Source organism: Cnephaeus nilssonii (assembly GCF_951640355.1).
Source record: "Cnephaeus nilssonii genome assembly, chromosome: 4".
Taxonomy (NCBI): domain Eukaryota; kingdom Metazoa; phylum Chordata; class Mammalia; order Chiroptera; family Vespertilionidae; genus Cnephaeus; species Cnephaeus nilssonii.
Genome location: NC_137075.1, coordinates 62,571,935 through 62,597,278, shown reverse-complemented (window position 1 = coordinate 62,597,278; position 25,344 = coordinate 62,571,935). Strand labels below are relative to the sequence as shown.

Below are 25,344 nucleotides of genomic sequence, written 5' to 3'. Positions count from 1 at the left end.
AAGCACCTAATGAGTGGCAGGCACATTCCACAAAGAGGAAGAGGTATTACTCAGAGGTCTTTGGACAGGTAATAGAAGAAAACCTCCAAGGATCAAAGTAAGAAAATTTAATTCTCAACTTTGGAAAATTGGCAAGAAAATGTAAAGTGGCTCTGAAATAATAACAGAATGTAAGAGGTCCCCAGATATTAGATATCGGGTAACATAGGGAAGACTCTCTTATCTCTGAATGCACCGAATGTACACGATTTAAAGTGCACTGATGAAATATGACGAGAGAAATGTTCACAGTGTACTGCTCAGGTCTGCTCTGCTGATGTGTTACACTGAATACGGTAACTCCACCTTACTGACATATTCTTACCTGACTTTAATTTTTCTTCAAACTTCAGGCCACCTTTGAACCCCCAGAGAACCCCCATTCTCCACTCAGCTTTTGCCCTACCCCATCCAATATCTCCCAGGTTGGTTCCACAGGGGAAGGTGGTTCAATGATGAAACTCGACCATCACAAACATGTTGGCGCTATTCTCCCATCCCCCAAAGCCTGATACTGAGATTCTTCAGCACTTCCAGAGGCTTCTGAGCCAGGCCCCGAGCCCCCGTGTACCTACCTCCACAGAGATATCGTCCCTTGTGGCCAAACTCTGGCTGACCGCTGCCAGGGAGGCCTGCTCGATGTCCCGGATGCACCGGTTGATGCCATCGATGGAGTAGTCACATTCCCTCTGTCCAGGGGCCTTGTCCCTGGAAGGGACAGAGGAAATTAAACACAGGCTCCTTGGGGGGGGCAAGTCCCACAACCCACTCCTGTGTTGGTGAGCCGGAGCCCCTCTCCATTCTCTGTCCCACTCGATCGCTTAATTTAAGGAGCCAATCCCAGACACTCGCTTGGCAATGCCTTCCTGCATAGCCCATGCATTTCTTAATGTAACACTGGTGCTACCCCTACTTATTTCTGGTGAGCAGGCTATGGTGCTGCCCTCCATCTCAGGCAGATGCCAGGCAACTGCAAATGAAATGATGTGGACTTGGATTATCCTTTCCCTGGCTTAAGCACAGAACCTTACTTAAAGAAAAAAAAATCAGTACTATTTCCAGTGCAACCATATTATGCTCTCTATATTGCATACTATTCACAAAGTCCTGGGTTAGGGTAGAAATTAAAATATTTAGTGGACTTTTCTTTGCAAGGCAAAGAGCTAAGCTTCAAAAAGTAATTGAAAAACGAAATATAACTAACACAAGGGATGCATTCCATGATGTGAGATATTAACTTTGGTCCATTTTAGAAATGGTATATCTACTCAGGGGATATTTTTTCAGGCTCCTACTATCACCAAGGAGGTCAGAGATGCCCAGAGTTACTGTGAGACCTAGAATATTCTTTTTGTCTTATTAGCAAAACAGGGTGCTCTCTGCCTAAGCTCTCAGGAACAGACGATGAGGTGCAGTGGTTAGAGCCATCAGGCTGGGGATGACCGTGGGAATGTTACTAAATCCTTTCTGCCTCAATGATCTCATTGGTAAAATGGAGACAAATGGCAGTATCTACCTTACAAGGTTGTTGTGATAATTAAATGAGATAATATAGTTTAAATGCTTGGAACAGTATCTGACATAAATTAGCTATTATTATTGTGACCAGTGCTATTACTGATCTCAAAGAGAGAAAGAAAAAGATGATGACAGTCAACCACATTGCTATTAAATACAAATCCTGATAGGCTATTTCCTCCTGCTCTGTTCAGATGCAGGTCCCTAGTGATTTCTGGAGGCAAAACTAACCTGATAGATGTGATGAGACTCTTGATGGAGTCAGACACAGTGTGGGAATGTCCGGCTAGCACAGACCAGGTGGGTGGGTCTTTGGGGTTGATGGCCAGTGAGCGTGCAGTGCGGATGAGGTATGATGAGCTCTCCAGCATGGTCTTGGCTGAGACCAGGATCGGTTCCTGTGCCTGAGAGCCCTGGGACCAAACAGCAGAAGGTCAAGAACAGGCTGTATAGAGTGAATGGTCCTGTTCTTTACCAATTCATCACCTTTGCCCTTTGGAAGGAGACACAGAGGGTAGGGAACCAGGGAAGCTGGATCACACAGGGCCTTGGTGGTGAGAACGTGGGTCCACGTTCGCTCCTTAAATATAATTTCTGCGGGTGACACATACCAAGAATCAGCCCCAAACCCATGCACAGAGATCATTCCCAACATGTAGAGCTAAGGCATTACCTCTTAAGAGATGTGCAGACATTGAGTTTCGTTAACTCTGTGCACCATCAACAATAACAATGCCTTACATGCTGACAGAGAGAAACTTTGGAGTTCTTCACTGTTTGTGCTCATTTAGTGCCACACAAAACCAGCCGAAGATGCCGACATTGCCTTTGCTGCAAAGACTCCCTACCTCGGAGCTGATCTGGGCGGGAATGCTGACAAACTCAGGGTTGGATGCGAATGCGGTCAGGTTCTCCACGGCTTCGATCAGGGGGGCGGTGGCAATGCGGCACTTATTGCGGTTGTCTTCAGAGAAATCCCCGTCCAGGGCCTGATGGGAGGCAACACGGAGACTTGACCCCACTGAGAGGCACAGTTATTCCTGGGCCCCGGTCATCACCTCCCAGCGAAAGGAGGTGGCTTACGAGATGTGGGAATACAAAATGTTTGGTGAGCTCATGAATAACAAATAAGAACTCATTAGAGAGATCGCTGCCAGCAAGCAGAGGGGCTCAGTCAGTGATGATAAGAAATAAAGCTGAATGTGTGGCACACGGGACAGCTGACCTCACAGGACATCACCTCCCACTCACACACAGCAGAAATGAATTCAAATAACGCCCTGCCCGTCACTCCCAGACCCTGCAGCTCAACCCCTTTCCTCCCCACTTTTGACACTATAACCCGTGGGTTCTTCCCCTCCATTCTCTCTCCAATTAAGTCTGTTCCCTCCCAAACTATAAAAATACTTTACATTGTGCAGCACTTTCAACCCTTTCTAAGTTTTACCTCAGTGTCCCTGACTGGCTGATGGAGGTAGGGCTTGCATAGCAGCCATTCTGAAATGAGCGAAACAGAATCCATTGGGAAGGAATAGACTAGAACTACCCCCAACATATGGACAAATCTCATAAACATATTTAGTTAAGGAGGCCAGACACAAAAGGTACCTACTGTATGATTCCATTTGTGCAAGGTACAGTAACAGGTGAAGCTAATTTAGGGTGTTGAACCAGGAAGGATTGAAGGCACACCAAGGGGACCCTGGGGGCTGGCCATGGCCTGTGTTTTTTTGTTGTTTTTTTTTAAAATATATTTTTATTGATTTCAGAGAGGAAGAGAGAGAGAGAGAAACATCAATGATGAGAGAGAATAATTGATTGGCTGCCTCCTGCACGCCCGCCACTGGGGACTGAGCCCATAACCCTGGGCATGTGCCCTTGACCGGAATCGAACCTAGGACCCTCTGGTCCGCAGGCTGATGCTCTATCCACTAAGCCAAAAAGGTTAGGGCCCATGTCCTGTGTTTTAATCTGGCTGTAGTTACCCAGGTGTGCTCAGCGTGAGAAAGCTCACTGGGCTCTACACACATGATTTGTGCTTTCTGTCTATGTATCTTATGCTTCAGTAGCATTTTCTTTTTAAAATCAGCAGCAGGTAACACAACGGCATTGAATGGTCAGTGACATTGCTGATTGATGACCCGGATGGATGAGAATCAGGAATGCGGCCTGTGGTCCATGCCACACAAAAGGTTAACACTGGATTCAAGGCCCCGCAATCCAACTCCACCTGTTTAAGAAGAAGACTGTTGGAACCAAGAGCCTGTGACCCAGCGATAGCACCCCTGCCTCCCAGCGAACGGCTGCATCTGAGAAGGCAGCTATGTTTGTAGGAGAATGTAAATTTTCTCATTAAACAACCAATTAAACTTTTAATTGAACTGTTATGAGCAATATAAACGCCAATTCAGACAATTAGTGAACAAAAACCAGAGGCACCAGCATCAAGAAACCACGGGATTTTAGATGAGTGCATCTCTATTTTTCATGAATGCAGGAGTAGGCAGGCACAGCCAGCTTAAAGGCTAGTTCTGAATAACAACTACATTCTAACCAAGCCTTGGCAGCTTGGGACAATAATTACACATCTGCCAAGCTAATGTTTTCAGGGGAATTCCCGAGAACCTGGCTCATTTGCCATCTTTGCTAAAACTGTGCATGGCTTGCCTCAGTTCAAGCCCTTCCCCACCAGACAAGCACTGACCTCTACCTTAACCGCCGACTCTGCCATTTTTCGGGGCCCAGTGGACACCCGACATGCCTGCTACTTCTTGCTCACAGATGTGGCCTCAGTTCTAATTGCCACTCGTGAACTCAGTGAACACCGACGTGGCGCCTGTTAGCACCACTGTGCCGGGCGCTGGCAACGCAGAACTGACCCTGGAGCTCTAATCTTGTTGCACTGACTCCTTGAGGTGAGGCTCCAGCAGGCTTCAGAGCAATTGGGAATACAGTGGGAGACAGGGCGGGTACCACATAGCAGGAGCCTGGCCGGAGTGGCCCTGGCGCAGGAAAACCAGGGAAGCAGGCGGGTGGCGGGAGTGGACTTTGGTGTCAAAGGAACTCAGGTCCCAGCGCCGCCAGTGGCCAATCACACCCCCTCCGGGTGGGATGACATGGCTTCTAGCTGAACAGAAGATGACAGGCCTCCCCTTGTGCTGCTCACTCCTGCTTCTTACCTCCCCACACTCTTCCCACCCCCTGTACAACCTTCCACAGCCCTCTGGGCCTATTTGGAAGGCAGGCATCTGATTGAGTCACCAACCCGCAGTTAAACTTACTAAAAATGAAAAGATGATTACCCAAGGGAAATACTGAGAAATGGTTTTTAATTGTGCAGTTCCATAAACTGCACCAATAAGATGAAGGAAGAATTTTTTTTTTGAGCATGGGCCCTAACGTCACATATAATGTAGCACATCAGGACAAGACCTTGACTAAGGTGGAGTAGAACAACAGCTACGTCACCTGCTTTTTTTTCATTTTCAAAAAGGAAAATCTATCCTATCAAATAAAAGGCTAATATGCAAATTGACTGAATGGCAGAACGACCAGTCACTATGATGCACACTGATCACCATGGAGCAGAAGCTCAATGCAGGAGCTGCCCCCTGGTGGTCAGTGCGCTCCCACAGGGAGAGTGCCGCTCAGCCAGAAGCCAGGCTCACAGCTGGTGAGTGCAGTGGAGGTGGCGGGAGCCTCTACCGCCTCCATGGTAACACTAAGGATGTCCAATTGCCAGCTTAGGCCTGCTCCCCGTGAGGAGAGGGCCTAAGCCAGCAGTCAGACATCCCCCAAGGGTTCCCAGACTGCGAGAGGGCACAGGTTGGGCTGAGGGACACCCCCAGTGCATGAATTTCGTGCAGGCCTCTAGTTTCATACAAAGGAAGCACTTGTCATCAGAAAGGATAGCTCACAAAGATACTATTTCACTGTGAGTGCTGCTCCCACCCTGGGGATGGCTCAGCCACCTAAGGGAGCTGCATACTCAGGCCTACCCACTGGAGAAACTGCAAGCAGACACAGCAGCTTTCACGGAGACGTTCCCTGTCACAGAAGGTCAGTGTACCAGCCGTAACAATGAAAGGGTGACTTCACTTTAGGCCGCACAGGGACAGGGCGCTCTCGGCCCTGGACCAGCTCCTCTGGACGTTCTCCCTCGGTAGAACCTCACAGGGAGCTGGGAGAAACGCCGTCTGCAGGTGTGCCGGGTCACAGGTTCAAGGCTGTGGGGGTCAGGAGAAACCTTACAGATCATTTAACCCCAACTCTCCAAGGTTCCAGATGACAAAACCAACACCCAGGAATGTGACATGCTAAGCCAAGGTCCTGCCTCAAACCAGAACCCACGACCCCTGGCTGCCTTCTCTCCTACTGACCTTAGACAAAGGCGACAAGAATAAGGAGTCAGAGAAGCCCAAGAGCTTTTGTTTCTCCTTTTTTTTTCTTTTTCTTTTTCTGAAGACTCCTACTTTACCAATCTAAACAGAAGGATGACCAAAACAGCCGAGTCAAACTGATTAACGACAGCTGGATCTGGTTGGTGTCTGTGGTACCTAGAAACACTTCATCACAAAACCCTGAGCTTCAACTCCACCGTGAGGGGCAAGGCCACACTCCAATATCTTAGGAAAACAAAAGCTGTTGTTGCACAGTTTCTACTTGGCACCCAAACCCGAGTGACTGCACTTTTAAAATAACATTCCATTCCACACATCCGATTCGAGAGAAAGGCAGGCAACATTGTATGTGGGGACCAGTAGAAAGATGGCAACCATAGCTAGGGGGGGCGTCTGTGTGCTTCTAACCTGCCCTGGCAGGAAGTGGGGTGAAGATATTTACACTTCCTAAGTCATGCTCTGGCATTTTAAAGAATGCCATTCATGGAGGTTTAAGATTCCTAGAAGCAGGAATCCCTTAGCTTCCCCTCCTTTTTGGGGGGACTGTAAGGGTGTGGCAGCTGGGATTTAGGCCTGGGCACATCCTCCTGGTTAAAAGAAAAAAAAAGAAAAGAAGCACCAGGGAGCATAAAACTTAGAGCAAAAGACAGCTCTGAGGGCAGCTGCTTTAAGCATTTAGGGAATTAGCTAGTCATTTGTTTTACTACTTGACAGGATTCTTAACCATCCCTTAAAACAGGACTCTATTCAGTATATGGTATTAGTGAGCTACAGTGAAATGAGCCTTTATCATTTTCCTATTAGTAAGTTAAAATAAAGTGCATGGTACCCAGCAAACCCCGCCACCCAATGGGAATGGAAAGACAAGCACATTTCGGCAAGTTGAGGGGCACAGGTTCATTTCTGTTGCCTTGGCATTGCTACCCATTCCCGGGGTGCTCCGGGGAGGTAAGGCCTTCGTCTTCTACACAGGACATCACCCTGCATCCCTTCTCTGCTGTTCTGCACAGGCCTATCTTTCAGGCCGTCACACAAGCGCGTCTGCTGCAGGGAACTGCAAAGAGGGTTTGACACTGTGAGGAGAATCTGAAAAGAAGATGAGATCTTAACAAGGATAGGAAGGATTTAAAGCCAAGGAGGAGGCAGAGAAGAAAGGTTTCCAGGAATTTCTAAAGAATTCTTTCCTTTTTTTTTTTTTTAAACTTCCTTGATCCATCTATAAATAGCCTATTTTTTAATGATCAGAAAATGGCCAAGTTTAAGTGAAATAAAATTACAAGCATCCTAGCCTGTTTAGCTCAGTGGTTGGAGCGTCAGCCCGTGGACTGAAGGGTAGCAGGTTTGACTCCGGTTAAGGACATGTACCTCGGTTGCAGGCTCGATGCCCGGCTCCAGTCAGGGAGCATGTGTCAGGCAACCAATTGATGTGTCTCTCTCACATTGATGTTTCTCTCTGTCTCTCCCACTCTCTTTCACTCTCTCTAAAAATCAATGGGAAAAACTATCCTAGGGTGAGAATTAACAACAACAAAGAAATAAGAATACAAGCAACTAACCATGGTGTCGCTACTTTCAATTCTCTTGCTGTCTTTCCACCCCCACCTCCCCCACACTTGCACATGCGCACTGTAGACACATCGAAGTATTTCTTCCCAGGGTGGGGAGACGAATAGGCTTCTCCACAAAGAAGATGTGCACATGATCCCCAGGGTGAGAGCGGAAGGGAGAGTGGGAAGAGCAGGGCATCTGGTTTGCTTACTGGCTGGGTCCCCTTGGGGAAGTCACTTAACCTCCCTGTTGCCACAGCGTCCTGTCTGTGAAATGGGAATCAGCACAGGGTGGCTGTGTGGACCGAATGAGTAATATACACAGAGCACTTGGAACAGGCTTCACACGCGCTAAACATTTAAAAATGTAAGCTGCATTAGTTGCTAATACCGTGGACTATGACGGTAATTAAGGTGGGCCGCCACCAGGATCCTAGGGGCACTGGCTTTAATGTTTTCATTTTCAACCTATATTATTGTCTTCAAATAGGCAGGTTTCTTGTTTTTGTTTGAAAGACTCCATTTAAACAGCTAAGGAATTGCTGACTAGGGCACCTGCCCAGGCTCTGGCCCACAAGCTGCCAGCTGCTGCTGGGCTGTGTGTTCTCTCTTTGCTTCTGCTTGGCTCAGCCTGTCGACTAATGTCTCCAAGTGAACACACTGGCTTTGTGTAGTGAAAGGGAAAAGAGGGGTCGAGTGCCCTACCCTCTGGAGAGAGATAGTGGGGAAAGTCCCATTACTCCAGGACTTGCCCAGCAACAAAGCAGACTCCTACCTCAATGAACGTGAACATCCTTAAATAAAGAGTTAACCCTCCAATGCCTCTCCCTCCTGCACATCCTGGTTTACACAGAACTGGTAGCTGGCTTCCCACAGCAATCTCCTATGGAGGTTGGAGGGGGCGCTGGGCTCTTTGCCTGGGGTCTACCGTCCAGGCTGTGGCTGTTTCCCCACAGGGCCGGCTGCCTCCTGCCTGCTTGGTCCCTGCTTCAGGCAGACTGGGTTTGTGGTCTTATCACCTACCTACAAATGCTACGTTCCAGCCACTGCAACTGCCTCCTCACCATGCCCCTGCCCCAACCTACCCATGGCCTTTCACACAAACACGAACTTGTTATAAACACAGGATGGTCTGTTTCAAAACTTTGATGTCCCTTTTTAACATTTAATTAGCTATAAAGAGTACATATCATAGGATAGATTAAATTGATTTTTTTTTTTTTAGATTACAGTGATTTTCTCACAATTTCCCATTCCCGTCTCCCTCCACATGCTCCAGATCTGTAACAATGGTGGGACCCTACACCAGCCCCCTTAGAATGAACCCACAGGAGCACAGCTTAAGTACACACAGGGTGCTTGCTACCCAAACACAGTGCCAAGGGATGCCCCATGGCCAACCCTTCCAGATTTCTGCCCCTAAGCTTCTCATGTAGAGAATTTGGGGAGCCCCCCCACTATCTGCAAGGTTAGGAGAGACCAAGGCTGTTGGTTTTCCATGATGAATATCTCCACTTGTAAGGGACTCATCCTCAGAGACTTAAATCATGCGACCAAATTAGAAGTTAAACTTCACTAGACCTACGTCTCAGGAGAGCAGAGCGTAAACCCTGTCCTCTCCCCTCTGCAGCAGGTGTCGCTGGGATGATGAGGCCTCAGTCCAGCCACCTACCTTGATGGTCTTCACCAGGTTGGCGGTGCTGTTGGCGACTTCCTTGGCTGACTGGACAAAGTGCCTCTTGGCCACTGGGTTGGCTGTCTTGGACGAGGCGATGCGGCAGGCGTTGCATAAGGCCGAGGTGTGCTTGGCGACAATCGTGGCGGCTGACAGAACCTAGAAAGCATGGAGCTGGGTTGGGGGCACCCCGTGCCTCAGTGCAGAGGGGTCCAGTTCAGGAGTCCACCCTGGTCCCAAGCCCTGGATTCCTCTTCAACCCGCATGTCCAGGGCCTGTGTAATTACAACACATGTGTCTAGCTCTGCCACCCCCAGTCATCCCAGCAAAGGAGAGGGCAAGAATTATTCTGCAAGAGAGAAAAGGTGAAGAAAAGGAAAGGAGGTGCTGATGTAGGGGTGGGGGTGGGTTGGGCTCCAGACAGTCTTAAAGGAGTCAGCTGTCCCGTGGAAACCCCGGGGAGGAAGCGTTCGGCCCAGGGTCTACGCCAGCACTGCCTAACAGAAAAAGAGCATGAACCCCGTGTGCAATTTTCGAGCAGCCACGTTAAAATAAGTAGAGAAACAAGAGAAATTAATTTAAATAATATATTTTATTAAACTTGAAATATCCAAAATATTTCATTTCACCATGTAATCAAGTTGATAATATTGAGATTTTACAGTCTTTTCTTATCATATCACGTCTTCCAAGTCCAGTGTGTATTTTATACCCACAGCCCATCAAAACTAGACAAACTACATTTCAAGTGCAGCTCGTGGCTAGCGCATTGGCGAGTCCAGGCCTAGATAAGTAAGACAGACATCAAGGTGCAGTAGCTCCTGCCTCATGTAGGCACCTTATTAAGTGGTCTGTCTCAGGGATCTTCTAGGCCCTACTATCCCCTGCCCCCCAACACATACCCCACAAAACAAAACTGCTCTCCTGGATCCACCTGATCTACTTTGCTGATGCTGGTAGCACCCCTTTGCCCTTAACTGGAGGGTAAGGAATCTCAGGTGCACTGACGCCTTGCAAGCCCGCGCGGAGGCCTGCTTCAGGCCCAGGTCTTCCCTGTGCTGCTTCCTTCACTTGGGTCCTTCTCCTGCCTCAAGAATGCTCTTCCCAGAGTTCAGGATGAACATGCCACTCACAGGCTTCCTCTGATACCCCAGATTGGCCAGTTTCAGCACATACTGCTTTCATAAGTGAATGGGAGCCCATGCCACTTAAGCATGGAATGTCACATACTGTCTAGTCCTCAAATGTCTGTGGCTCCTTTATGGGCTGTGGATTATGACCCAACTTTGAGACCTGGCTCAGCGCCACCATCTCTGTGATGTGATCCTCAGAAAACTCATCACACCTTCCTCTGTGCATTGCTGGCCCTGTCATCATAGCCCAATCACTGCACTTTCCAAACTTCATCCAACAGACTAAGCGCCAGGGTAATGCGGATTGGATCAGACTCATGCTGACCCATGTTGAGCACAGAACACGCCCTCAGCGGATGTCCCTGGACTGAGTGGAATCACGAGACTCCTGATGAATCTCATGCTGGTTGCTTTACCCCGACAGCCTTCCAGCATCCCATTTGAAAGCACCTACACATTCCCACTTTCACCTCATTTTGTGACATCCCCCCGAGTCACTATCCACAGTGCTGCATTGAGCTGGCTTTGCAAGCTCTGTAAGAACAGTATTCTTTACTCATTTCTCCCACTCCCCACAGCCCACCTATGAGAGCTTAAGGACTCACAGATCGCATATCCTCGCCCCCGGGTTACCTGTGACGGGCTGCTGCCAGGGTCCACCAGGTTCTGGCATGCCATCTGGATAGCCTGGTTAGCCCTGGCGAACTGGATGGGGTCCACGAGGCCTTGGTGGCCTGCCTGGCTGTTTGGATCGGAGATGCCAACAAGGTATGCAGCCTGGAAAGGGGGAGGAAAACCACAGCTCAGGCTCTGGGCTCCCAGGTGAGCCTCTGGGGGACAACCATCCTGTAATGTACACGCAGCAGCCATGCTTAGGGGCCTCCTTAGTGCAAGTCTGTCAAGGTAACCAGAGTGATCAGGCCTTCGGGATGGACAGGTGAACGCCAGCTCGGGAGTTTGCTGCAGGCTTCTGGGAACAAAGCTTCCTTGCTCTGAAGAAAGCCTCAAGAAACTCTTCTGTGGGCCATGAACAAGGACGGATCCAGATTGATTGTTTCTGGCAGCCACCTTATGACCATGAGGGAGGACACCCAGCCTCAGCATGAAGCTGACCCTCCTGCTGGCAGATGGGAGAGGCAGGAAAAAGTGGGCGCAGGCTGATGGCATGGAGCTGCTGAGTCAGCCAACTCTGGAGCATGCCCTTCGTGAGGGTTTCTTATCTTATTGTCTAATGCATCCATATTTTTTAGGCCACTATTTCCAATAGCAAATAAGAAGAATGAGTAAAATGGCTCAGGGGAAAAGGTAATATTTGGTCTCTAAGAGGACAAGAGGCTGGAAGATAAGGTCTTTTCTTTAAAGCCTCTGGATGCATTAGACACCTGGTCAGCAAACTGCGGCTCGCGAGCCACATGCGGCTCTTTGGCCCCTTGAGTGTGGCTCTTCCACAAAATACCACGGCCTGGGCAAGTCTATTTTGAAGAAGTGGCATTAGAAGAAGTTTAAGTTTAAAAAATTTGGCTCTCAAAAGAAATTTCAATCGTTGTACTGTTGATATTTGGCTCTGTTGACTAATGAGTTTGCCGACCACTGCATTAGACTAATAATGGAGAAAATGAATCTGTGAGCAGCAATTTTAAACGGAATTCATTTCCCCTGAGATTTGAGGGGTAGGATAAAGGTAGGCAATTCCACCCCCCAAACTAGGGATGGTTTTCTTTGGTTTAGTAAAATCATCTAGGCTCAAAGCAATTGCCAAATGATAAATCCTTTAAAGTAAATGCTGACATTTTGAAGCTTCAGTCACGTGAGCCCGATAATTATTGGAAATGCCCAGGACAGTCGAAGAGCAAGGAACATGCCTGATGGTGTCTCTGCATGACGGCACTGTTTTCTCCCTCTGATGCTAAAAGGATCATGACTAAGGTTTTTGCAATGCTAAAACCTCAGAGAGAATTTGAACTAAGCAATGCCTATTTCCCCCCCAAAACAACTCATCTGGAGCTGCCCTATGCCTCCCACAGGGATCTGGTACTCCCCTAGTCTGGCACAGGACACAGGTTGCACTGCAGGGGAGGGGACCAACCAGCCCCTTACCTGAGCTGCTGCCTCTGTCAGCCCACAGAGAGCCTTGGAAGCAATCCCCACACACTCCCCAAAAGCAGGAAGGTCCCCCGTCTTGGCATTCTGCGAAATCCCTGCCATCGACTCGCCCAGAACCTGCAAAACAAATAACCAGCAATATTCTCTGACCAGCATTCTTCAAACCATGGGGTAAAGGGAACTACACTTGCAACTTTAACATTCAAGAATTCTTAATTTACAATATTGGCCATTATTTCCGTTTATTTGCATTAATAAAGGATTCAAGACAATTATATTGTTTCTGTTCCATAAAGAGAATTGAATAATAAAAATATAAACCTTTCACCCAAAAGTTATCTATTATCTCAAGAAGAAGCAGTAAATATACTCAGATCAATAAAGAAAAATCTATACAGGGCATCCCACGGGGGAATGGTCTGGACTGAGAACTCTTAAATTCCCAGAATACAAAAATCAGACACATCCATTGAACTGTAGATGAAGTCATATCCAGAAAGCAGAAGACACACTCCTTCTGGTATTATCTTACTTATTTACAGTAAAATTTAAATGTCTTTATGAAGTATATGTAATATGAATACTAATAAGGTTTCCTAAATACTATATTCTCCCATATTTTGAAAATCATTGGTATATTTTCTTCAGAGGTCTTTAAAATAGCAGCTAAAAGGGATTTTAGTATTCAGAATCTGACCCAGAGAGATCAAGCACCAGGCACAAGGTCACAGAGAAGGTCATGGGCAGAGGCAGGGCACCTGCCTCTTATCTAGTATTCTGTCTTCTGTGGGCCTCACCAGGCCCCCCGAGGGCTGGTTCTACCTTCCAGGATAACAGATGTTGGAACAGAAGGCTGTTCAACACAACCCCTTGGAGAAGCAATGGGATTGCTAAGTATAGAACGCAAGGCAGAGCTCTTCATTTGTCAATAAGCCGTCCTGGCTGGGTGAAAGAAAAAGAAACTCCCTAAAATTGTTTGGAGATAGAAAAGAATCCAGCTTACTTAAGGACTTGCAAAGCACAGAAGTTAGAGGGTATTTTCGGATACAGCATTTTCCTCTTCCTAACTCTGCATCCTTCTCTGGCTCTAAGTACGGGAAAAATATGTATCCTCCCTTAGACAACCCGTCGTTCCATAAAGAATGCTGGACAGGACAAACCCTAGTCTTCGCCCAATGCAAGCAGGCTGTCCTGACACCACCAACAGAGATGTCTCCCTGAGGCTAATGTAAAGTGATGTAAACAAGCAAAGCCAGACTGCACTGCTCAGTATCCATTCATCTCACTCGCATTTCATTTTAACCAGATTGTGGCAGTCTCAAAAAACATCGATATTATCATGGGTTTCTCAACCTTTGAAAAAGTATTACTACTCCTAACATTTCCCCCATAACTGCCACCCACATCAAATTAAATACTAAGAAATTAGATTTTGTTGAATAAGGTTAAGGTTGGGGGGTGGGGCACAAACTGTTGTATTATCTTAGATTTTTCTACCCACATCCAAAAAACTCCCCATGAAGTTTCACTCTCTTTGAGAATGGCTGCCGTGGATGGATGGCAAGGAGAACACTAAAGAGGGGCTCATATAAGCCAGGGTCACTGAAGGGCTTTCCCCAAGAATTCAATCCCAGGTAAAGAAAATACATGATTCGATTCACAGTAGGACACATCTGTGATATGGTGTAAGCAGTGGGTCTCAAAGTGTGGCTCCTGGACCACATGGGCAGGACCTGGAAACTTGTCAAAAATGTACAATCTCAGCCCTACCTCTGATCTACTGAATCAGAAACTCAGGGGTGGGGCCTTGCATTCTGTGTTTAACAAAAAAGATCCCGAGATGATTCTGGTGCGTGGTCATGTTTAGAGAAGCACATGAGGCCAGGGCTACAGGAGAAGACTTTATGAGACATGCAGCAATACAGAGCAGCTACAGGCAGATGCACTGGAAGCACGTCTGAGCGCCTCCCACACCCAGGAGGAATGTTAAGAGCACAGGCCGGCTTACCTTGGAGTTTTCCATCACACTCTCAATGCAGTCAAAGTAAGAGAGGTCACTAACAGGTTCATTAGGATTGTCCAGCATCCCCTTGACAGTCTACAGAAGGAGAACACAACTTAAAAAGCATGCACGTGTTACAGAACAAGAAAAATTCAACCTAACGTAACAGCAATCAACTTCCCTCCCTGTACAGGATTCTGGTCACGATCACTCACTAGGTAATTGAAAGGAATTTATACCAAAGTATCCATGACATCAGATTTCCGGCTAAAAACACAACATTGAATGGAGGGGTGGGTGTGTGCGTGTGTGTCTCAGGTTATTACTAATGTAGAGGAGGATCTTATTTTCAATTTCGACAGAGAAGCACAGTATCTACAGAGCAGGGAGAATTTTTTCTTAAAGAAATCTGTAAGTTAATGCAAGGCACCGTATTTATGGTAAATTAGTACAATTTCTTTGCTGGATAACTCCAAGGAGTTTAAATTTTAAGAACACACTCATTTCTTCATGATTAGTAGAGCCTGCAGTTTTCAGTTCTTGAACCTTTTAATGGTAGGCCTGAAAGAAGGTAACTCCCCCCAATACTCAGTGGGATTGTTTGCTTCTTTTTATTTACATTTGAACACTATAGAAAATGTTCCCTCTTGCTTAGGTCCCCATCAAGGAACTGCATACAGGGATTGCCTCTTCTGTCTTTGTTTCCACTTCACTGAAAGTGATCCCTAGCTTTCATGTTATAATGACCTTTGAGGCTGGAAAGTCTGGAGATATAGCCATTCAATCTCCTCCCCGCTGTGAGAAACTGTGCACAAGGACCCAGCATCCTTTGGGGCACAGCCAACAGAAAGACAGGGTCATTTGAGTTGCAAAAGGTTGTGTGGCAGTCATGGTAGAAACTGCTGAGTTACTCAGAGATATGAGGGAAAGAGGGCGCATAACGGAGTTCATTTCATTGAAGAACCTCCTCTCACCCCTTGTATAATCAAAATTGTTTTAGTAACAGCAATTCTGAAATAGTCATAATTTTGGCAACCAAGGATACCATTAAGACATCCATTTGCACCTAGGCCAAAAGAATTCATTTAGATCAACAGCCTACATATTTATATTTGCAAACGTGAACAGACCGGAATTGAGAAATAATTCACCCGATGCAGGAAACACTCTCCACTGTTTTCAGAATGCCTCAGTCCTTTACGAAGCCACTTTTCACTTCCAGCACTTCTGGCTGCACACAATGGCCTATTGCCATCGTCAGACTGAGCCTCAGTCAAACCCCCTACTGGCATGGGAAGTATTCCCACCAGGCCAAATCCATGTTAATCATCCAGAAAACTCAAGGTACATTGGGTACAACCAACCCATAACTACTGAGACATCCATTTGGCTGTTTCAATAGAACCTAGATTGATTAAGACTGCTCTATATACAAGTAGGCATACCGATGGGCATAAACCAATTTTAAATTAGAAATAAACCATAAGTATGAATATAAATGTAAAAGCACCCACACTGTGTTCTACCCCATGGGCACCTTGGTCATATGGTAATGAGTGCCACTTTGGGGTTTTGTTTTATGTGGTCCTTACATGTTACAAAATAAAATATATGGGGAAATCATTTTTACTCAGAAAGCACATCTATCTCAGCTTCTCTCAAATGCCTCAGAAGAACCTCTCCCAAACTTTTCAGGTAGAGCTTGCTCATCTTCAACCTACACCCAATACCATAGGCCTCTTTCAGTTTGAAATAAAGAATCCTTTAATAAAATAACTCTCATCCTAGTGGGAAAAGGGGAAGCAGGGATGATAATCCCACCAAATCTAATCTTTCTTCAGTTCCTCCCATGTTGGCTTTGACAGTCTCCCAGGAAGATAAAAGACAACACAGAAGAGAAGGAACTGACCCCATGGGCAGAGGACAGACAGACACACTCTTAGATGCTCAGAGGCCTGTCCGGGACCCACCTCGAGCTCCCGCAGGGCATTGTCACACTCCTTCTGGCCGGGTGCTTGCTGGGTGCACAGTGTGATGAGTTGATTGATGCTCTCTGTCACGGCTCTGTGCCAGAACAGAAAATGTGGGGTGCTTTTGTTTTAAAAAGTCAACAGTAATTTCTCCAAGGATACTTTGCAGGTTCATTAGAAATACAATGAATTCACTGTATAGCCTGGGGACCCCAGCAGAGCTCTACTACAAGGCTTTAAACAACCAGAAAAAAACCACTCCCCGGAAAGACAGAATGAGACCCCTTACCTTGCTTCCAATTATTCATTTGATTTACCCGTAAATGGTACTGAAAGTTCTCTTAAGGCAATATGACCATCTTATAATATATTTATAAGAAAGAATTCACAACAATGTTGCAAATAGCAAAGATCATATTAACACTGATCATGAGGAGCCCCAAAAGAATAAGATTATCAGAACAAGGCTATTTTGGGTAGCCTTGGTGTAGTTTGGAATATCTTGTATATTTTTAGACACAGTGACATATAGTAGTAAACTCTGTCTATAATTTTTAAATCCACACTTTCCATTAAATTCTACATAATTGACTAGTTCCTAGATGCTATCTCAAAATTAGCAACTTTTTTTTGTTAATACTAATACTTGTATGATTGATTTTACATGTGTTCCTATTCTTCTTAGAACTTAAAAGGCAGCCCAGATTTTTTTTTTTTTTCAAGGACTGGAAGTCAAATTATTCCAGCACCATTGGTTTAAAAGGCTATCCTTTCTCCATTGAATTGGTTTTGCAATTTTGTTGACAATCAATTGGCTATATTTGTGTATATTTACTTCTGGATTTTATTCTATACCACTGATTTATGTGTCTAACCCGTCGCCAATACCACACCACTTTGATTACTATAGCTTTATACTAATTCTTAAAACTGAATACCTTTTTGTTTAATAAATAAATAAACAGAGTTAAGCTCATTCCCTAAGGTGCTGCTACGAGTAAGGAGCAGACACAGACGGAAACCCATGCCTATCTAACTCAAACTCTTTTCAGCCGGGTCATCACCGGTCCACTCTTCCGGCAGGGCCTGGAACCTATTCACGGTTACTAACCACTGCTGCTGGCAGACAACTACAACAAAAAATAGGGCACATATTGCTGTTAATTATTAACATTGCCTAATACAAGAGATAGCTCATTTTATTAGTTAAATTCACTTTGCAGCTTCCCACAGAATATCAAATTAGATGGAAATGATGTTGGAATGTACAATGGTAATCAGCTTAATTATTTGATGAGGAGATATGCTTTGAATTTTAAAATTTAGCGAGGGTGAGGGGAAGAAGAAAATCACTCCTGAACTCAAGAAAGAACCCCAACACAGATTTTTGCCACACTAACTCTAATGGTTTACGTATTCATTTGGGGAAAAGGGCATAATTACGGTGTCATTGGGAAGTACTGTGCGCTCCATGGTGCAAAGCAAAACAAGAACCCCTGGGATGGCAGGGCAGTCCCCAGTTCCGACCACCTTGGAGGTGCACCTGTGAGTGCCCACTAGAGCGTCCCTCAGAGGGCCCCACACCACGTTCTGTGTGGCCGCCTTCAGGAGGTACTGAGTGGACAGACGAATGATGCCAACCTGACAAAGGGAAGAGAGTGTCCTGAACTGTGATGATCTGATCATTTGGAGAATATCACACAGCTTTCCATTTAACTTATTTCTTTCAGTGTTTCCTATTTATCTGCATTTTTTAAAAAACCTACCTTTTACGTGAAGATTTTCCACTTAAATACTAAGGATTTACAATTGATGAATCCAGAGACTATATCACTGTTCATTGTCTTATTCTTTTTAAACTATTTTGTAGACGTAAAAATTTTTTCAAATAAAAATTTGGGCATTAAAAAAACAACAACCAAACCCCAACAGACTGAGTTTGTGGTTAGAAAATCCATAAAAGTGCCTGTACAACACTGCAGTCTGAATGAGCCTCTTGGGTAACAGTGATCCATGACTGAAGAGCATGATTTAAGTATCATTTATCCCCATCACTCAGTTTAACCTCTGGATTACACAGTCAAATCGTCAACTAGGTGGCCCAGAGGCAAATGGTTATATAGATGTGACAATGAAAAATAATATTGTTATGTTTCAAACTACAGCAGTTATTTATAAGATCAAAAGATTAGAGGCAACACAAATATACCATGATAAAGGATTGACTAAATAAATGTATTGTTCACAACAGAATCCTGGGTGCCCATTGAAAGTCATAATGTATAGGGTGGGGCAGTTGTGAGTAAGCAAAACAGTTTATTTTGTATTATTATTTAATTATTGTATTATTTTTTCAGATGAACAACTATAAACCTACTTTTGCCCCAAACGGTATAATAGCATAATTCTACTGCCATAAAAGAATATTCATGACACACAATTAAGTAAAATTTACAAAACAGTTTGAGCCCACAACTGCAAATATATAAAAATGTTTACAGTGATTTAACATTTTTAAAAAAATATATTTTTATTGATTTCAGAGAGGAAGGGAGAGGAAGAGAGAGATAGAAACATCAATGATGAGAGAGAATCATTGATTGGCTGCCTCTTGCATGCCCCCTACTGGGGATCGAGCCCGCAACCCCAGGCATGTGCCCTTGACAGGAATCGAACCTGGGACCTTTTGGTCCGCAGGCCGACACTCTATCCACTGAGCCAAACCAGCTAGGGGTTTACATTTTTATTTTAAAATTTCAGTAAATCTACTAAAAAGTTATGAATCAACCAACTTATATTATCAATAAAAATTTGGCCTAAATTAGCAGTATCTGTTCTATATAAATATCAATAGGCCTGAACTGTAGTTATTCTTTCCTACAATTTTTAAAATGATCAAATCTATGCAACTTTATTTCTAAGAATATAAAGAAGTTAAACGACCATAATTCTACAATCTCTAGATAGCATTTTCTTGCATTTTATTCTTTATCTAGGCATATCCAGCTAGTCTTAGTTTTTTAAAAAATTGGGACCTACAACCTCAGAGGTTATAAAGGGGCTTTCTAACATACAAATCATTTAGTGTTTAGAGACACTGAATTGATTTACCTAAAGTTTGGGAGCTCTGGGTGGGAAATTTTAGCTAGACATGGAACTGGATTAGGAGTGAGAGGAAAAAAACCACCAATTTGTGCTTTTGTAGTTAAGGCACTAAATATCCAATAAGAAGCTTGGAGGGGAAAAAGCAACATCAAACATTTCCCTCCCTCAAGGGAGCAGGTGCTTAGGGAGGGAGTAAATAGCAAACCAAAATCCACCTGTAATATTTCCAGCGTCTTGCTATGCACAAGGCTCAGGACTTAAATATTACACAGTTGAACTGCTGTTTGATCCAGTGATCCCACCTCCAGGAATATATGCTAAGAAACCCGAAACACCAATCAGAAAGAATATATGCACCTATATGTTCAGAGCAGTGTTATTTAAAATAGCTAAGATCTGGAAACATCCCAAATGCCCATCAGCAGATGAGTAGATAAAAAGCTGTGGTACATTCACACAATGGAATACTATGCAGCTATAAAAAGGACGGATCTCTTACCCTTTGAGGCAACATAGAGACACCTGGAGATTATTATGCCAAGTGAAATAAACCAGTCCGAGAAAGACAAATATCACATGATCTCATTTATACGTGGAATCTAATTAACAAAATAAACTGACCAACTAAATAGATCCAGAGGCATGGAAGCCTGGAACAGACTGACGAATCTCAGAGGGAAGGAGGGAGAGAGGGGCAGGAAGAGCTTAACCAAAGAACTTACCCTATCTAATAAAGAGGGAATATGCTAATTGACCATCATTCCATCACAAAGATGGCTGCACCCACAGCTGAGGCCAAGTTCTCACAAGGAGCCTTAATGAGCAATCAGCAGGAACCTGAGGCTATGCCCTCCCCCACCCCCATGGGGCTTGACAGGGGACCTCAGGCTGTGCCCCCCTGGCACCAGGCCAGGGGACCTGAGGCCATGCCCCCTGCCTGGCAGGGCTTGATGGGGGACCTCAAGGTGCACTTCCCGTCCTGGTGCTGGGCTAGGGGACCTCAGGCTGCTCCTCCTGCCCCAGTGCCAGGCCAGGGGACCTCAGGCCATGCTCCCCACCCTAGCACCAGGCTGGGGGACCTCAGACCACACCCCCCGCCCGGCGGGACTTGACGGGGGACCTCAGGCCGCGCTCCCCGCCCCAGCACCGGGCCAGGGGACCTGAGGCTGTGCCCCTCTGCCTGGCTGGGCTTAACAGGGGACCTCAGGCCATGCCCCCCACCCAGTGGGGCTTGACAGGGGACCTCAAGGTGCACCCCCAGTGCTGGGTCGGGGGATCTCAGGCCGCACCCCCAACCAGGTGGGACTTGACAGAGGACTTCAAGCCGCGCTCCCCATCCAGTGGGGCTTGATAGGGGACCTCAGGCCATGCCCCCCACCCAGCGGGGCTTGACAGGGGACCTCAAGGTGCACCCCCAGTGCTGGGTCGGGAAACTCAGGCCATGCCCCCCTGCCCAGCAGGGCTTGATGGGGGACCTGAGGCTGCGCCCCCCTCCTGGTGCTGGGCCAGGGGACCTGAGGCTTCGCCCACTGCCCGGCAGGGCTTGACAAGTGTGGGACTGGCCGGGACTGCATCTAGCCCAATGTGGGGGGAGGCCAGCCGGGCCTGGGTCTCACGCAAATTTGAGGCACATGTGGGTGGGTGGGGACTTGACTCTGGGTCGTGTGGTGCACCCCAGACTCTGACAGGAGGAAGGTTTTCATATACATTTTACTAATTTTCTTTCATCTCTGACACTTCTATTATAGAGAAAGGGCAAATAGCAATATTAAATAGTTTCCTCTAATTAATCCACTTTTAATGTGCATGAATTTCGTGCACCAGGCCACTAGTATGTATATATGCATTCCCCGTGGTCACAGACAATAGTGTGGTGAAGGCCTGGGGTGGGGCAGGACCTGGGAGGAGGGGGGCAATAGAGGGAAGAAGGAGGAACATCTGTAATACTCTCAACAATAAAGATAAAAAATAAAGTAAATAAGACCAGGCATTTTAGCTCCAGGAAAAAAAAATACAATTGAAGTCTGGTTGAAGAGGCAAGACAATGACTAGACAAGGCGCAGAGAAGGTGCTGGGGGTATGACACCAGGCAGGCCGCGATGCATCCTGAACCTCCGGGAGGCAAGATGCATGCCGGACTCCCAGGGAGCATGAGAGAAAAGTAATGAAGGCCTTCACCATGGGCACGGGTTCCACATGGCAGGGAAGGCTCCATGTGGACTGGGGCCAGGCCTGAGTGTGACCCTGGTTTAGATAAAGGGAATAGAACATTCTAGAGGAGACCAACAACCGGAAGGAAGGCCCAGATGAAGGGACTGGCTGTCTCTAGGGCAGGGAAGGCAGTGGGGCTGAAAATGAGGGTGACAGTGACCTGATCCCGGCTGCTTACCTGCAAGTGCACCTCTGCTCAGCACCACTGGGAGGCCGAGACGGCTCAGGCTGCTGGTGTATGCCACCTGCCCCAACTCCAGCCGGGCCATCCCTGTCTTATCCGTAATGTGCGCCCAGCGCCTGCCCTATCCCACATCCGGCATGTGGTACAAATGTGGGTAATGAATACAGTCCAACCTGGGAGAGCTTTACCAAGAGGCGGCTGCCTGACTCACCTGACCTCCTGGGAGCTTGGCTGGGAAACCACCCCGGGAGCAGGGCTTGCCAGCACGTGCCAAGAAGCCAGCAGGAATGTGCCAGCATCTTCTTGCAACAGTTCTATCCTGAGATAATCATTTCACATAATGATTTTTAAGTGCTGACCTGGCTATAACACCATCAGGCTGGGAACTCCCAGTAGACGGCTGCAAGCCAGGACAACATAGGCAAAGAAAGCTTTTTCACCTCTAAGTCTTGCAAGCCTTTCCTCAACGTCACCACCAGGGGGCCTTCAGGTCCCCACAGAGCCAGGTAAGTGCAACATTCCTTGGTGGTGGTGGTGGTGGTGGTGGTGGTGGTGGTGGTGGTGGTGGTGGTCCCGGGGTCTGTGTTTCCTTCCTTATCTGGCTTTCCAAAGGGCAGTTCTTACTCTCCCCTCCTTCCCACAATTTAAGAGAGTGAACAATACATTCTAAGTTGAAAACTGTAATTCTGAAATGATGCAAAAAACTGAAGATAATGAAAAACATCTGAGATCAGATACCTGGAAATGTCAATTGCCTTGTCCTAAGGTTCTTTGTAGGAAAAAAGAACAATCAAGGGAGGGTTTTATACCAGAAACAGCTGCTCAGCACAGCACACATACCCCCTTCCCCCGCCCCAGCCCAGGGAGAGACTCACTGGAACTATCACAACACACAGCATAAGATGGAAGCGGGGAGACGTCAGGACATTTTCCCAGTCTCCTAATGGCTCTAGCTATTGTTTGAAGCTAAAGTATGTATTGGGGAATAAATGAAGAAACTCGAGGACTTTCGGAGGAACTGCTCTGATATGTCTAATCCACCCCCCCCCCAAAAAAAAATAGCACTACAAGCCATGCGGGGACCTGAGCCAGGTTGTCACCATTAGTACCATGGTATCTCATGTCCTGAGAACTGAGAAGACCTTCAGGATGATGCGCACACCCCCACTTTGCAGACGGGAAAGTTTAGGCAGGTTGAGGGACCCAATGGTGTAACCCAGTTAGTAAGCATTAAAGCCTGCACTGCCATTCGGGCCTCCTGACTCTGACAACTTAAACAACGGCCTTTGAGCTCCCAGGAGAGAAAGCCATAGAAAAACAAATGAGCAAACTCATAAAACCAAGTTTAACAACGTAGAATTTAAGCTATGCTTTTTAAAAACCAGTCATCTGCCCATTTTGAAAAGTTCCCAATTAGGCTTTAGAGCCTAATGGTTTTGCATTTCATCTCTTACTGCTGCCAGCTTTCCTGTACGTGTGAGGATGCCAGGTAATGTTAAGAACACCTGCCCACGCCGCCACAGCAGCAGAACACGCCCTCCCCATTCGGGTCAGGAGAGGGAGGTGAGGATTTTCCCGGTGGTCACGACAGTTTCTCTGCATGCTAGCCTTCGCTCACTGGTTACCGACTCATAGCCACAGGGGCCCTGGGACAGACACTGTATTGTGTCACCCACTTCCTGGGTGGGAACAACAGGAAAGAAGAACAATGACATCATCCAAAACGCAGATCCCCGTTTTCATATATTTCCAAGAACAATGTACTCCCACGGCCACCCCGTTCACCCTAAACAAGAATCACTCTGCATGGGACAGACTGAACATGTTTCCGTCCATCTGACTAACATTGCTGCCTGGCCGACAGGCAAGTGCTCAGGAAACAAGGAACGGCTAGTTGAGTATCATTTTCTTTTAAAAAAAATAGTTTTCAGTATTTTCTGAGTTGTTTTTCAACAAGCATATATTGCTCTCATAATCTGAAAAATATAATACTATTTTAAAAAATAGACTTAAGCCATCCTGTTTATAAATCATTGAGAGTCTAAGTCTAAGCCAGGCCAATGGAAAAGGCTGGAGGAGAAGACAGGTGCCCACAGAGGGGAACGCGCATGAAAATGAGCCAGTTTACTGAAACCCCAGAGTCTTTGCCACTCTGGGCTCCCCCTCTGGCAGCACCAGGACACCACTCCTTTGCTCAGCAAAATCAGCAGGATGCCAGCACATCTCGCAAGCACGGACCCTGCTTGTCAACACACGAAAAGCGCATTTTGTTCCACTCTCACCTTGCAGCTGCGGCGAGGAGGTTTTTCGCATTGGGGGCTCCTGGGTCCACAGAGAGAGACTTGGCAGCTAACAGCAGCTTGCTGGATGCCATAGAGATATTCTTGAGGTTCCCGATCACCTGGATCTGGTCTTCTTTGGTCTGGAAGGTCAAGAGGGGCCGGAGTAACTAGGGATGCTCCATCTCTCCTAGCAAGCAGTCAGAGAGCTGGGAGCAGCATCTTGGGATAGAAGCAAGTTATCTACAGAGATTGAATTAAGCCCAATTAGTTTGCAGAGACCTAACTTGTTGGGACACTGACTGGTGTCTACGCTTCCCCAGACAGATACCCAGACCAAGAGTCACAAAACAGGACAGAAATTCTTCCCCAAGTGGGTCAGCCAAGAGCCGTGCTATCTCACAAGTGGAGGCATTAAAAGGAGGGGGAGCGAGGGGGGAGCGAGCACGCGCACAGTGCACAGGCCAGGCCACAGGCCAACGTCTTGCTCAACAATGCTAGAGTTGTCAAGGGGCCGTCCATCCCAGCCTGGCACAGGCGGCCAGCCCTGTCTCGACAGTCAGAGCTGACTGCATCCCAGAAGTTCCTGACCCGGGAGAGGGCACATTTCTCGCTCTCTGCAGATAACAGAGCAAGAAGTACCCTGGGTAGCTCTGCTAGGGAGATGGCAGGAGCTGGGGGAAACACTCTGCAGGCTGACACCAGACCAGTCATGCTCCCTTGTTACAAACCAGGGTTTATCTGTTCATCTGGAGGAGGTGATTTTTAATCCTCTGACTCAGTACTAGGTACAGTCCCTTTCGATGGGCCTGCTGAACCTCAACAACATGACTTTTCACTCTATTACCGCACTCAAAGCACAGGATGTGGAGCTATGCTAGTCTCGGCTAAACTTTTTCCCTCCTCTTACCACCCTCCCTCCAAAGAATGTAAATAAAGTGGCGAATTTTGCTGGAGGTCCGTGGGAATCGTTCCCCATCTCCAAGAATCACCTCACACAGAAGCTGATAGCATCTCGGGGATGCCACTCCTGTGAGATCACGGAGCTTCCTAAGCGGCAAAAAGAACGCAGCAGGGTAGCCTTGGACGGGTTCCCCATTCCCATTTGCCCAATCGGCCTCAAGGGTGGCCTGTCCATTAGAGTAGAGAGGTGAGGGTCAGTTCCAGACTGTCCCCTC

General features: G+C 46.7%; 1 protein-coding gene across 1 annotated transcript in view; it reads right to left on the bottom strand.

Annotated features, from left to right (window-relative positions):
• The window catches only part of TLN2 (talin 2), a 410,048-nt gene that overhangs the window by 76,178 nt on the left and 308,526 nt on the right, over positions 1 to 25,344 (bottom strand). Inside the window, 9 exon segments of the mRNA XM_079767908.1 lie at positions 615 to 747; positions 1,789 to 1,970; positions 2,406 to 2,546; positions 9,177 to 9,338; positions 10,946 to 11,089; positions 12,410 to 12,532; positions 14,424 to 14,513; positions 16,388 to 16,481; positions 24,170 to 24,309. Coding sequence (XP_079624034.1) covers positions 615 to 747; positions 1,789 to 1,970; positions 2,406 to 2,546; positions 9,177 to 9,338; positions 10,946 to 11,089; positions 12,410 to 12,532; positions 14,424 to 14,513; positions 16,388 to 16,481; positions 24,170 to 24,309 — 1,209 coding nt within the window.